At 33.9% G+C, this 15,300-nt stretch overlaps 2 protein-coding genes across 2 annotated transcripts; one reads left to right on the top strand and one right to left on the bottom strand.

Moving 5' to 3' along the window:
- The first annotated feature begins 311 nt into the window (after positions 1–311).
- Positions 312–7,453, top strand: LOC130448819 (beta-galactosidase-1-like protein 2). The gene is made up of 3 exons (XM_056786358.1): positions 312–642; positions 2,781–3,434; positions 6,395–7,453. Exons 1-3 carry the CDS (start codon positions 393–395, stop codon positions 7,411–7,413), a joined length of 1,923 nt encoding a protein of 640 aa, XP_056642336.1. The 5' UTR covers positions 312–392; the 3' UTR covers positions 7,414–7,453.
- Positions 7,454–9,022: 1,569 nt separating this feature from the next.
- LOC130448820 (beta-galactosidase-1-like protein 2) lies at positions 9,023–15,185 on the bottom strand. Its single transcript, XM_056786359.1, has 4 exons — positions 14,785–15,185; positions 12,832–13,203; positions 11,542–11,892; positions 9,023–10,031 (listed from the first exon to the last, which is right to left on the bottom strand). The coding sequence occupies exons 1-4, from the start codon at positions 15,041–15,043 to the stop codon at positions 9,079–9,081; spliced, it is 1,935 nt and encodes a 644-aa protein (XP_056642337.1). The 5' UTR covers positions 15,044–15,185; the 3' UTR covers positions 9,023–9,078.
- Positions 15,186–15,300: the final 115 nt, after the last annotated feature.

Consider the following 15,300-nt stretch of genomic DNA (forward strand, 5'->3'; position numbering starts at 1 on the left):
CGGCACTGATTAATATTCATGTATGGAGCTCCATTCTTTTGACAAAAATTATAGCGATCATTTTCATCATTTTTCAAAATAATATCTATTCCGTCAATCATTGGTATGTGAGAGATCGACTTTATACAAAAGCAATCATTTTAGGATGGTTAATTCAAAACTGGTTATGAAAGGCTTATGAGCTAGTTGAATAAGATTGATAGCAGAGATGTGTTTTTGTAAACGTTTCAAATTGATTGAGTTATCTTGATGTACCTGTTCAAGTATCAAACACTAATAATTCCATTATCTGAAATATGAATAAATATTTCAATCAATACGATGATAATAATTTATAACATAAAATATACACTATCGATCAAATCGTCAGCAGTTAAAAACTTTTTATCAATATGGCGGTCGCACCAACTGCTTTGCCTACTTTGTACGAATACTACACCGGAAATGGCATTTCAGCAGGTCTATCGGATCAACAGCCGTATTTTACCCTTAATAATAAAAATATCACGTTATATAGTGGTGCTTTCCATTACTTTAGGATGCCGAGGGGGCATTGGCGAGATAGATTGCGAAAAATGAGAGCTGCCGGATTGAACGCTGTAGCTACTTACATACCATGGAATTTGCACGAGCCACAAGAAGGTATATATCAAATTACATTATTATTCAATTATTTTTGTAACGTGTTTCGATACTTATAACTAGTGTACTCAGTGCAATACCTCTTACTCTATTACATGCTCAAATTAAAAGCAGTTTTTTTGGTGGTTTGGGTAGTATCCATTCATATGCAGCAAATAGATGACGAAACCAGAAAAATGTTTAGTAATGAAGTTTGTGCGAAGTTAGACGAAAAAAGTAAAAGATAGAACAAAAAACTTTTTTGTGAGGTGCCGAATCGACCAGAGACGTTCATAAAAGTGCTAATATGAATTAATCATTAGAATTTATAGAGAGAGTCGGTGAAAATACTTCTCAATTGCATTTGGAAAATGAAACAATAATAAATTTATGGATTCTCACCTTCTGCTAATTAGAAAATCAAAAATTAATAGATTAACAGTTATTCAACCGTATAAAAATTAGAGTGTATCATAAGATATGTCTTTTTTCGTATGTGGCCTCAATTTAAACATTGTTAAGACTAGCCTCCAATTCTGTGAAGAGTACAATTGTTTTACGTTCTTTTAATCTATCTCTGTTTATTGATGATTTGGTACGTTTTGTCTGAACCATGACGAGAAGACACAGTTGAAGAAATGACGGCACAGCGGTGGTTTAATAGTTTTAATAGCGGTGATTTGATCCTCAGGTTATCGAATAGCAAGGAAATTGAGTTTACAAGGGAAGCAGTAGAAAACCAAACTAGTACCAGCTTTTGCCGATTATCGAACTCCCTTGAACTTCTAAATATTCCATACATCAACATACATCTATAACAGTTGTCGAATTGTACTACACGAATTAATTGAAATTTAAGAGAAGTAGAGGTGTAGATATAAAATATGAGTGATTAGACAAAAGAACAGTTACAAAAATCCGTCATAAAGAAAAATCTATTCGATCGGAAAATCTTGTGTATCTGGTGGAAATATGAATGTTTAGTGTACTTCGAAATCATTCCAGATGGTCGAGCTATCACCCCCAGTATTGGCAAGCAGCGTGGCAGAACTTTCCGAAAACAGTGACCCGTGTATATTTCGGGATTTAGTTATCTGAGATGCTTGGCAATCACACTAGGCATTTTCCCAATGGTGTGCACTCCAACAACTTTCCGTTTAAGTATCTCAAGAATATACGACGATTATTAACAATATGTTTTGGTCTAAGACCTGCATATTTACGATTAATTTTTATGAAATCAATATTAGTAACAGTGAAAACACGCTTTTTATCCGTCTTGATATCAGGAACGGTTACTATTAATATAATATTCTCTTCCTGAATATCTTCAATGACCATTTTTACTAACTAATCTCGTCACAAGGCACTAGATATTCCCATTATCAAAACTACCTACAAAAATAAGTACAATAAATAAAAAAAATGTAAATGACATCATTAGCTTCTCTCAGGAATGTCTCAATTTGCTCACACGTGAAAACTTTAAACTTTTTCGCTCGATAACCTACTTTCTTTTCATAAATAGTACAAATTTTTAAAACTGCTTGATATCGTCTTATATGTTTAACATGCACTTCAGCATGGAATAAATTCTCCATAAATTTGAACTTTTTATATTTGATTTCTGCATCAAATAAGCCAATAAAATGTTTCCCGACATCGTCTTAACATTCTGTTTGCCACACCAATCTTTAAACTAGCCGTAATTTTCCGTACTGCCGTTTCGATTTTCCGGGTATTAAAACGGAAAGTGCCGAATTTACAACACTTTTGAGTTCGGGAGGAGTAGAAGGTACTGAATTATCGCTATCAGTATCAGCGTTTTGTCAAGAACTGTCAAAATATTTTGTATATATTGAAACATACCATTTCCAAAGCACACGGTGAGATTGTTAAATAAATTGAACTGCTGTTGATTTTAGAGCAATAATATATGTATTTGCAATTAACTAGTTTAATAATTTTAACGATTGTACGAAAAATAGTGTGTATGCCTTGGCCGCGAAACTTCTAAACGACCTCAAGATTATCTTGCCTCGGCCGCTGTCGGCCTCGGCGATAACTGTTCTTTCGGTGCGTTAAAAAGGTATTTCACGGCCTAAGCTTACAAATAACTATTGTTTGGTTATAGACTTGGATTATTGCATTTTTTGTAGGCGTTTTCGATTTTGGTAGCGGAGGAACAGATTTTGAAGATTTTCTTCACTTAGAAGAATTTTTAAGAACTGCAAAAGAAGAAGATCTATTCGTTCTTGTCCGACCCGGACCATACATAAACTCTGAATTTGATTTTGGTGGTCTTCCTAGTTGGATAACTAAAACGGTGAAGACTGTTAGACGATCAACTGACGAGTATTTTCTGAAGCATGTAAGAAATTATTTCAACGTTTTGATGCCCATTCTGGCTCTATTGCAATTCCAAAAAGGTGGTCCGATAATAGGTGTTCAAATTGAAAATGAATATGGAAGCAAACACGTACACGATACCGATTATTTACAAGCCCTTAAGGATATGATGACAGATAACGGCATATCAGAATTATTCTTCACATCAGATCCTCCGAGAAATGGACAATATGGTGCTATACCAGGAGTGCTACAAATGGCTAATTTTAATGGGGACCCCAAAGAGATGTTTGATTTACTTAATACCTTCCAACATAATAAGCCTAACATGGCTATGGAGTCATATACCGGTTGGTTTGATCACTGGACTGAAAACCATCATCACAAAAGACCAAGCGAATACCAAACCCAATTACAAAATATTCTGGATTACCCTGGATCAGTGAACATGTACATGTTTATAGGTAAGTATAGTAACGTAAATATGATGATGAAAACTTTATAAATATTGTTTAGTTTAGGGTATTTTAGAGTAACAAACTGGGTTTATGTATATTCACAGAAATCAAGCATAACAGAAATTGATGTTTATAACTTTCAACAAATTGCTAATCACTATCAACTTTCTTGTGTCGGCATTCGAACAGTACTGAACACTATATGGTAACTATATAATAATGTAAGGAAAATGAAAAAATTACAGAAGAAAGGAGTATAACCTAACTTTTTTAGACTATCTCACTCTTAGTTCACCAACTGCGTTATAATATGGTATAAAAACAAGTTAAGAAAATGTAACCTAACTAACTGGATTTTCTATCTTCCTCGCTAATAACTGATAATCAAATTTCTCAAAATAAAAAAAAAATGTTTTGATATCTAGTATGCAACTTTTCAAAAGAGAACTGATAAAAATCAAGTGATTCTTGAGTGACATATCTCGAGATATCATTTTCGACATAATCTGAGTTTTTTCCCAGAAAAAGTTGTAGTGATCAGAATAAATGGAAATATAAGGCCTATATAGTGAGTGGGGCAGTAACTCCCACCCCAATTCATTAATTTTTCCGTTTCACTTGCACATTGCGGTGTCGCACTATAACGCCTTTTCTCTTGACGAACGCTGAATACTTTTCCATTAAAAATTAATTCACTCGATCCAATTTTTCACAATAAGGATGTGTTTTAACAGTTCGACCAAGTTTTAGTTCCGAATATATCTACTTCAATAACAGAAGCGTACATAGAAAAGGTTTGGTTTGGTGCTATTAAAGCAGAGATTCCCAAACCATTTTAGGCAAGAGACCCCTTTTCCTTCCTTACTTTACAATAAATTAAAAAATTCTATCTCTATTTTTTTCTATTGAAACAAAATATTTACCAATTTAGAAACTTTGCGGTTGGTTAAGTGAGAGAGCTTAACATTCTTTAGTCATCAAAATTTATCAAAATAAATACAATAAAACTCTGCAAATATCAAGTGTTTTATAATAATTATTAATACAAGTTATGTAAGAATACTTAAGTAGGAATTATTTTTTGAAAAAACATTTAAGTTCAAAGTGAAGATAAAAAAATTCAGTGCGATGGATGATTCTGGTGACTTTCTACCAATCTAGCTAAATTCGGTTCAATATTGGTGAGTTGCAGCCTTAAATTGATTCATTGATTTTCAAACGGTACCTTTGTTTTGTCAAAATGTTTGTAACCACACTGAAGCCTTTTCCGACGAGGTAAGTTGATGGAAAAGCGACTGGGTTTTAATCGATAAGGTATTTTTCAGCAATTTTCCACAATGTAGGATACTCTGTTTTAATGTTGCGTTGCAACCAGAATGTCTGCTAGCCTTGGTTGAACTTCTCCTTAAGCTCCTCGTCTGTGCTGATGGTAATCATATCATTTTTTTTGCAAGTTAAATGAAAAAAAGGCAGAAGTTCGAAAGATATTTGCGGAGTGGAGACAGCGAGGCTGAGTTTTTTTTTTTGGAAAAATCGCGGCGGTAGTTTCGATTCGCTTTTTTAGAAGCTCTTTACGACTTTTTTTGCCCGAGAAACCTACAATGTTATCATTCAAGTTCCGACGAAATTGAAAACGCAAATGCACTTTTAACATAAGTGCAAGTGTGTCCTATAGTTAAGTATCCGAAGCATTTTTGGACATCAACTTCATCATAATCTCGTTCCGGTTAAATTGCATATATATGCGCCTAAAACAGTGCAAGTCAAAACATGCCTGGAAGATTTATACGTTTGAACACATTATATTATCTTACAGGAATTTTTCACGCTTTTTAACTAGTCAAGTTATTCATCTTATTCGAACGTGTGCACGATTATCGATAGTTAAGTTTTTTTAAAAGGAAAAAATGATACTTCCTACTAAACTATTAGTCATTCTCATAACAAGTCGGTACTCCTAGAACAAGTTATATAGTATCTAAACATTTTTAAATAAGGACTGGGGTTAGTTAATACATGCCGATTTTTAGACGTCGTCGACCCCCCAAAAACAGTTTTCGTTTATGTCGACCCCTTGGAAACCGATGTCGATCCCAAGGGGTCAATATGTCAATATCGATCACTTTGGGAATCTCTGTATTAAAGCAATACGTTGCATGTGATGGATCGATTGGCTTTATTGTCTTCGAATAGATTATGGGAGACCCAAATACCTGCTCTACTTATTTTTCCAACCTGTTACAAATGTTCTTTGGGATTAAGTTGGTTAAGAGTGTTTGGTAATTCATAGATTGATTTGCTTCCACGTCTTCCCACAGAATGTCGTTGTCTCCTGCCGGACTTCGTGATCGATAGAAGTTACAAATATTGGACTAAAAAGTTCATCTTTTTAAACGTTTAATGCTTTTTAGCAAATATTTTTGGTCACAACTGTTGTGTTACGAAACTCAAAATGCATAAAATGTCAGGTATAATTTAGTTTTTAATTGGCCATTCAATTCCAAATTGCAAAAAATAATTTTATTATCGCAGAGAGAATTGACAATTGACAAGTCAAATATCGATATGTGAAGGAGCAATATTACTTCCTAAGCCTCAAAAATTGTTGTTCATGATAGTGATGATGGATTCAATTAGTAAATAGTCAAATTCACCTTCAACAAAATCAGAACTCTAAGTCTACCTCTGGGTTGGTTGGAAATTATTATAATTCTATTGTTTTTGGTTTAGTAGGCAATATATTGTCGTTAGTCACACAATTAAGTATTTCAAAAATCTGTTTCTGTGGCACACAGTGTTCGACGCAATGCTGTTCGTAGAAAAAATTATGGTCCGGCCTACATTTAAAATGTTGTAAGACTAAGACAGTTACGTCATTTGTTATCACTAGTAAATATTCCAAAGATACGAAGGGAAACTTGTGAATTGTGGTCTATCATTGTGATTATTCACTTCTTCTTTTGCAGGTAGTACAAGTTATGGTTTTACAAGTGGTGCAACTTTATACAAAGATAATGATAATTCGGGTTATCAACCAGACACTACAAGTTATGATTATGACTCTCCTGTAACCGAACATGGCACAACAACTTCAAAATACGATCTCATAAAACAGGTTATAGCATCTCACAATCAAGTTCAAACTAGTTTACCAGAGCTTCCTGATATAAAACCTCTTGTGGCCTATGGCACTTTAACGCCAATAGGTCAGTTACCTATTTCTGAAGCTATTAATCAAGTTGGATATAAAATCGACAGTCAGAATATAGTTCCCATGGAAAAACTGGATATTAATAATGGCAATGGGCAAAGTTTTGGATACATTGTATATAGAAAGATAAATATTGATATTCCTGCAAATGCAGAATTGAAAATTTCTGGTTATGTCAGAGATACAGTATTAGTTTTAATTAACGGACAATTAGTTTCTCCTGCTCCAACAAGTGCCGATGACTTAAATGGTTTTGGTTTTTGGAAAGTACCAGATACTACTTTAACTCTCACTACAACTGAAATTGAAGGGGCAACTCTAGAATTGATTGTTGAAAATTTTGGTAGAAGCGCTGCTGCAGCTTTATCATTCAAAGGATTAACTGGAGATGTGTTGATTAATAACGAGGTACTTTATAATTGGGAAATTGTACCATTGGAGTTTAGAAAGTCTTATAGTTTAGCTCTATATAACTGGCAACCAGTTACACAGAGGTCAAATAATGCAGCACTTTATAAATTTAATCTTCACATCGATGGGGAGCCAAGCGATACATACTTGGACATGAGGAAATGGACTAAGGGTATCACAATAGTTAATGGATTTGTACTGGGAAGACACTTCTTTGTAGGACCACAACAAACTTCGTATTTAGCTGCACCTCTGCTTAGATCTGGAGACAACGACATCATTGTATTTGAACACTATAATGCCCCTGACGCATTAAGTTTTCTTACAGAGCCCATATTTGAAGTACCTACATACAAAAATTGAAAACATGTAAAAATATTCAAATAAAGAAAATAGAATCATACTTGTTTTCCTAATCCTTTGTTAATGGACAGACGTGGAATAATTCTTGTTCTGTTTATTATTTTAATTTTTAGTTGATAAAAGCTTAGTATATCTAAGAGATTTATTATTAGTTACAGAATTTAATTCACATGACAATAACGAGAAACTATTTATCGAAAATTGAAATTACTTTTTTATCTACCAATGCTGTTTTTTTTTATATAGGCGATAGGCTATAAATAAAAGATAAGTTCATATAAAATAATAATTTTATTACCAAAAAGTTGGTACATTTACGGTTACTTTTCGACATAATAACCGACAAGCATTTCAATACCCTCTTTAAAGGAAGTTGACACCAATGAATTCAAGTGAGATACAAAACAGACCTTAAAACTTCTGGAAATTCCGTAGACAAAGCATTAATAGTTTTCTTCACCCTCAAACTTTCTACACCATTCATGCACAACACCATCACTCATGAAGTTTTCCCCATACCCACGACCCATTCTCCGATGGATTTCTGCAGCATTATCGCCTTCAGCCTATAAAAAACGAATGACACTTCACAATACACACTTGGCTGACATGTTTACGTGGCATAACGCCGACTGACGCCTGAATGTCAACATTGGCTGAGTGTGTAGTGCCAGAGCTTTGAAGTCGCCTGCAGCGCATGTCGGCTATTTTCTGCCCGCGTAGCGTCTGCAAGGAGCGATCGGAGGTTGGAAAAAAACGAGAAATATATCTATATTAAACTTTATAAGCTTAATATTCTGTGTAAATTGAAAAGATTGTTGCAGCCTGCAAGTCGGGACCGTTTGGAACCCGTTTCTCTATTGCGCAGAATCGTCACCGTACCAAAGACGGTTTTTTGATGGGTTGGAACTAATCTATTGTAATCAGTTTCATTTGGCGCCATTTATCATTGCTTCTTGGTGAAAAAAATTCTGTACAAGCTTAGTAATAGCTAACCAGTAACGTTGTGGTGTTGTTTAAAATAAGAATTGAACAGTGTGACGGTTGTCCACACCATTACTATCGATTAAAACGGTGTTTTCGTGAGTAACATCATGGTGGTCACCGGACCTCGCATTTTTGCATATTTTTTATATAATGGTATATAAAATCGAAGGATCACCCCACAGAACTTTACAATATTGGTGTTCAAAACAACACATTGCTGAATCAAGGATTATTTTCGCAGATATAGTTGAAAACTTATTTCTCAATAGAATGTATAAAATATTGAGAAAAGTGAAGAAGTTACAACAGTTTTTTCCTTCAATAATTAATTACATTAGAAAAAATCTCATTTATACTTAACAACGATACAGATTTTTCAAATACAAAAAGGACCTTCTTATAATTTGTCCTTGAAAACAGATAGATTTGGAGGCAGGAAATAAATAATTTTTTGAATTACAGACATAATATCGTCCTTGGCAATCTGAAAGTCTTCGTGAAACTAGAAGCAAAAGAAATGTCAACCACAAGATTTCTTAGCTTCCAGATCGCCCTTCTTAAAGACCACTTCGTTTAGGGCGCTTCAAAAACATTTTAAATCGAATAAAATAATGTGTAAGAATTTGTCGATTGTATCCCAATTTATTAAGAAACTCAATAATGATAAATACATTTTATTTAGTAATTATTGTAGACATGATGGTTCTGGAAATCAACAGTAGTGGACGGTCGAAAATGTTCAAATACTACTATCTCATTATTCCCTTGTCGCAATAACGGAGCTGGCAAATATAGTGTTTGTATGGGTCCCATTCTAGCATATCTACCAATAACAAATCCGTTTACTATAACGATTCCTTTAATCCATTTCTCCATATAGACAAAAGTATCTAAAGGATTTTCACTGATATGCAGATTTCCTTTATACATAGCTGGACCGATAGAGTTGGACAAGAAGTTACTCCAGCCGGTTAAACTGGTAGTCCAGGCTGATTTGAATTCCAAGGGATAAATAGTCCAATCGTAGATGTATTCATCGTTCAGTTTGACACCATTGCCTTGCCATATGCCTTTGAATTGCTTATAAACCCCTACATTGACTCTGCCCCAATTTTCCACCACTATATCCAATGTTGCTCCTTGAATAGCTTCTTTTGTTAAAAGTAGTGTGGAATCTACAATTCGAGATGTACCGAATCCATTTAAATCAGCAGCTTTTTGCAACCATGGAGATACTAATATGCCATTTATAAGCACCATGGCTGTATCGCATATTCTACCTTCAATTTTCAGGTAAGCGTTTTCTGGAATATTGAGATTTGTTTTCCTATATACAACGTACCCGTAACTTTGTCCATTTCCATTATTCGCCTCTATTTTTTCCATTGCAATTACGTTTTTGGCGTAAACTGGTTGTATAGTTTGTAACATATCATATAAAAATAGCTCTTGTTCCATGGTTATGCTAGCGTAAGCAGTTTTTTGGGGCGCTTCAGGTACACTAGGTAGAGCAGTCTTGATAGGATTATATTTTTCTAATAATTCTTTCGTTGCCCAATATTTATCGGTGTAATCACCAGCTTCATCAAGTGGTGCGACATATTCGTAGCTTGACGTTATCGAGTTGTAATCTGAAGTCATAGAAATAAGAAATAAAATCATAAAAAAAATGAAGACATCACCTATTTTGTTATATTTTGTCATTTCGATCTAACTTTTGATTAAGAACTTTCATTCACCTGGGTTATAGACTGCTCGCACATTATTTTTGAATATTTAAAACGTAAAAACAAATGCAATAATGAGCAATTTGTCACAAGTTAGTACATTTAACAAAAAAGATGGTTTTCAAATATAGAGAGCGGTTTGGAGCTCGTTGTACTGAGAGTGTTGGGGTGGGAGATAATCGTGGGGGAAGTAGATCTTCTTTACACGAAGCGCCATGGATCATTCATCATGGATTGGTGTACAACGTCGATTGTTTCCCGAAGACGGTTTAAGGAGAAGGAAAATTCAAGGTACAGTTTACTTTCAGGTACAATTTAATATCAGCCGACTCCGAATCGTAACACAATGCTCAGATTCATGAAAACCTTCAGATCAACTGAAAACACACTGAATAAAAAGCTTTTGTCCCAAAATGAGATGTAACGATACCAGAGAATAATGAAAGGGTAAGGAAAACGCTAGTCAGAAGTCCAGAACGATCAAACAGATGTCATGCTAGTGGGATAAGAATGAATCATGTATTAGTTAGACAAATTTAGCAAAAGAGAACTAGAATTCCATACGTATAAAATGCTCATTGTCTAACAATTTAAGTCAACTGATTTAGCTGTGCGCAAAGACTTTGCTCACTGAATTATTTTGGAATTAATTGAATAAGCAATTTTATTGATAAACGATATTACATCCTCTACACCTTATTACATTATTTTTTCGAAGCCACCATTACTGTTAATTCGGTTCTAAAGTGTCTTACTTTTGAATTGTTCTTGAACCCAAAACTAAGAAGATTTCGAGTCAGATTAAAATGTATTTGATCCCAACATGAAACATCACTCATAGCGAACAATTCAATGACAATTTCTCAGACTCAAGTTTCCCGGAAAGATTATTTCACGTTTTGGGAGTATTCCTTGGTCTTCCACACTTCCAGACTTTGCTCACTGAACTATTTTGAAATTAACTGAAAAAGCAATTTTATTGATAAACGACAAAACGTCCTCTACACCTTATTAGATTAGCCACAATTACTGTTAATTCGGTTCTAAAATGTCGTACTCTTGAATTGTTCTTGAAACCAGATTTAAGAAGATGTCGAATCAGATTAAAATGTATTTGATCCCAGGTCCTTCCACTTATCAGTGTGTGACTTTTTTCTGTGAGGGTATCTTAAGAATAATATTTAATATCCCAAAAAACCAATTTTGGATCAGTTTAAGATTGCAATCATTCAAGTAATTGCATTTACTCTACAGAGATGTAAGTATGTGTGTTTAATATAATGAAGTCCTGCATTTGAAATGATTGTCGATATTATTTTTCACAAATATCTAAAATTGCAGATAATGAACTCCGTTAATTAAATGTCAAGTACCGAGCTTTAATTATGTGTAAATAAACATCAGTGCGACGTACCTGTTTCCCATTCATCAAAATTTAAATTTTCTGCACCATTCAAAAATCCAAAGTTAGTACCACCGTGGAACATATAAATATTAACTGAAGAAGGATATTTCAGAATTTCTTCGTAGTTATATTGAAATTCAGCTAAAGTTTTATTTTTATTATGTTCATCGCCCCAGTAGTCAAACCATCCTCCCCAAAATTCCATGGTCATGGTAGGTCGACCTGGTTGTATCGCTTTAAGCCGATCCAAATTTGTTTTAACTTGTTGATCGAAATTGCCAGTCATCAGAAATAGCTCTGGTAACGTACCGTAAGTACCTTTGTTCGGATTGTCTGCCGTAACCAAAAGTTCCACTATACCTATAATAATTCGAGCGAATATAGTCACAAATATAGCATCAAAAACGATCTCAATTTTTTAGTAAAATAGAAAGACGATTATGGTTTGTACAAGAAAATCTAGAGCAGGGATTTGACGTAGTGGGCGGAAGAGTTATTCAGGAAAATTTTAATATTGAGTTTCACGTGACAAAAAAGGATAAGTGTCTCCAGTTGTTGTGGACGACCATTGACACTGTCGGCAAGGCTATAAAACAAAATTATATCAGGTAGAAGAAAAAAATCACTTATATTATCATTTTATTTAAAATGAATCAAAGATACACAAAACTGACCCTGTCTCTTTATGCGTTAATTAGTTTCAAATACACCTCATAGCAACCATCATGTAAGTTCATCGAAACCATCTAAATTAACTTTTTACTTACTGGGCATACATATATGCTGGTAAATTCAAATAGAAATTCAATTATTTGGGCTCCATCTCAGTGGTATACAGTTTTTGCCAATGCAAGGCAAGATCTACGGCCTCACAATGTTGAACATATTGCTCCAAAGATTTCAATAAGCTGGACGTTTTAGAAGAGAAACATTTGAAAGCGAACCTGATTGAAAGAATTCGTAAAATTGGAGTTTGTACCTTCAAGAAGAAAGACCCGCATGAATTACTCAAAAAAAAGTTGATCAATGACAAAGCGTCCAGCTATGAAATAAAAGCCAACAGAAAGTAAAATCTGCACACACTAGTTGTTATAAATCACTTCTTTCAATTTCCAATCAAAAATACGATGATTTTAACAAACTTTACTAAGTGGTTTGATTGTTTTACCTAGTAACTATCATTGATTGTAGGGTCTGAAGATCAATCTTTTTACAAGTTAAAAAATATACGTGGTGCTATTCCATTTTAAACAAATAAAGTTTTCTGTTTACGGTGTCTTTTGTTATTCTTATACTTACCGTTATTAAGCATCAAGGTCCTCAGTATCTTCAAATATTCTAAATCGTGCTTTCCAGAAATTGAATACTCATTTTCTACTTGAAACATTATAATGGATCCCCCGTTGGTAAATTGGAACGCCGCTAGAATCGGTAAAAGGACATTGAAAAAGTTGGTAACATGTTTTACATAAGTAGGATTGCTGGTTCTGAATTCTATATCATTATCCCGTAATAACCAACTGGGATGTCCGCCAAATTCGAATTCAGCACAAATGAATGGTCCGGATCGGATAATTGTGAATAAATCTTCCTCTTGGGCGATCTTAAGGAACTCTTCTAAATGTAAAAAGTCTGACATGTCATTTTCACCATTACCGAAATCGAATTCACCTTAAAAACAAAATATTAAGCTTAATTTAGAGAAGTTGCACAAACACATCGATCAATGTCGCAGGTGTAGTACGCAAACACATTTTATACTCAATTCAAGGCTCTCCCGGGCTCTTTGCTTTGCAACGCAGCTATCCCTTTGTGATATTTTTTTTTTTAATTTGTTCAATATTGGACGATAACGGTTACTATTAATTATTTTTTCCCTTTTCCTAATATTGCACATAGGAGCGCGGTGCAGGAACTTCACCTAGCTACTCCACGTTCAGAACTAATTCATGGCTCAATATTTTACAATGCAAAAAAAGTACTATCACTTGCCAATTGAAATCAAATCGATATAATCTTTTTCCGCATTCCGTAATAATTTGAGGGCATATTTACTGGAAAGTTATTTTTATGTTTGTTTTTTAGCTTTTACAAGCTTTTGTCTACAAATTGTAACAATTTTTTGACAATAAAGCATTTTTTTCTCTTTCTCTGTTTGATGAACAACTCATCGTGTGATTTCCAAAATCTAAAAGCCATAACTTTGATGATTGCTAGTTTTTGTATGCTTTGAATGGTTTTCACCAGGTCCAGCCCGAATATATAACCGCCGTTTTGATTCAGGTTTAATTCATGGTAACATATCGAGTCAAAAAAAAATTATTTGGCAATCTAATCCCAAACAAACCATCCTTTAGTTATAGCTTTTGTTCCATTGTGAGAGCCACCCATTCGAGCTTTCTCATGGTAAAATGATATTTTCAGTCACGACTTCCAGAACCGACTCTTGAACTGAAGCTCCTGAGCATTATTGGTGCTTGTACCTCCACGTTTACACTCCGTATTTCAGTCAATGGATGGTTGATTTGGTTTCAAAAGAATCGTCTCCATAATTTTAAGCCTTTGTCAGGAAATCGGCATACATGTAAATAGATTTCTATTACACTGAAAAAAATTGACAAAGCTCATAAATATTGTTTTTTAGAATATACTTTATAACATAAGGATATTTGCCACTTTGACCATTGAATGAGTTGAAAAAATAGATTTTTCAGTGCATAGAAACGATTATGTCAATCTAAAATTTCTTATATATCAAATAATGAAGAATCTTATTTACATATTTCAAAAATTTTGTAACAACAAGGACGGGCCCTAAGACAACGTCATTTACAAATCTCAAATAAAAAAATGTCAATTATGATAAGTTTTTTCTTAATTAGGAACCATTTTGATCCCAAGTGGGAGAACTCAACCTTAAAATGAACACTTATATTCACTTATTCCCATTTGGAACCCACCTAGGCCTTTAGTGAGATACCCCAACTCACTCTAAAATAAAAAATTATAGCAACTTTTTTCCCGATTGGACCCTAAGTGGAAAAACACAACCTCAAAATACAAAAAAAATATTGCCACTTTATGAATATTAATTGCAATTACATAAAGTACCTCTAGTATTATAATTTGTCACATAATTTGAAGATGTGCGGTTCTAAAGAGGGATCTCCACGTGAATCCAATTGGTGCTATTAACAAATTTCTATTCGAAAAGAACAAGGAAATAGAAATTTAAAATATTATTATACGTACCAGCTCGCGGTTCGTGGAGGTTCCATGGGACGTAAGTCTCTACGGTATTAAGACCTGCAGCTCTCATTTTTCTCAATCTGTCTCTCCAATACGCTCTTGGTACTCTAAAATAATGCATAGCTCCACTGTAAACAAAAATTTCTTTGTTATTGAGGTAAAAGTTCGGCTTATCTGCGGTAAGCCCTTGCTGAATTCCTCCAGATGTATAGTACCCATAATTAGTAGGTAAATCTGTTACGTTAACTCCCGCTAACGCCATTTTAATTCACTGTTACTGAGAAGCACACAAGAAATTTAATTAATATAATTCATAGATATTCATAGTTAGTAGCGTTTTATCTTATCTTTCAGATGACAAATCAGAAGTATCCACATTATTTGAATATTTCAAATCTGTTACTGATCAAAATATATACTTCTAATATTATTCACAATTACTTATGATGTGATTTTGGGGGACTGATAAAATGATTCCATGATTACTTGATGCAGGGATTGGAAATAATCCACAATTTT

Source organism: Diorhabda sublineata, chromosome 9, assembly GCF_026230105.1.
Source record: "Diorhabda sublineata isolate icDioSubl1.1 chromosome 9, icDioSubl1.1, whole genome shotgun sequence".
In the NCBI taxonomy this organism is placed as follows: Eukaryota; Metazoa; Arthropoda; class Insecta; order Coleoptera; family Chrysomelidae; genus Diorhabda; species Diorhabda sublineata.

Coding starts and splice junctions, on each gene's coding strand:
- LOC130448819 (XM_056786358.1), top strand. CDS start 393: ATGGCGGTCGCACCAACTGCTTTGCCTACTTTGTACGAATACTACACC. Junction 643..2,780: donor TTTGCACGAGCCACAAGAAG/GTATATATCAAA, acceptor CATTTTTTGTAG/GCGTTTTCGATTTTGGTAGC. Junction 3,435..6,394: donor GAACATGTACATGTTTATAG/GTAAGTATAGTA, acceptor CTTCTTTTGCAG/GTAGTACAAGTTATGGTTTT.
- LOC130448820 (XM_056786359.1), bottom strand. CDS start 15,043: ATGGCGTTAGCGGGAGTTAACGTAACAGATTTACCTACTAATTATGGG. Junction 11,893..12,831: donor GACCTTGATGCTTAATAACG/GTAAGTATAAGA, acceptor GAATTATTATAG/GTATAGTGGAACTTTTGGTT. Junction 10,032..11,541: donor TTTTGATGAATGGGAAACAG/GTACGTCGCACT, acceptor CTATGACTTCAG/ATTACAACTCGATAACGTCA.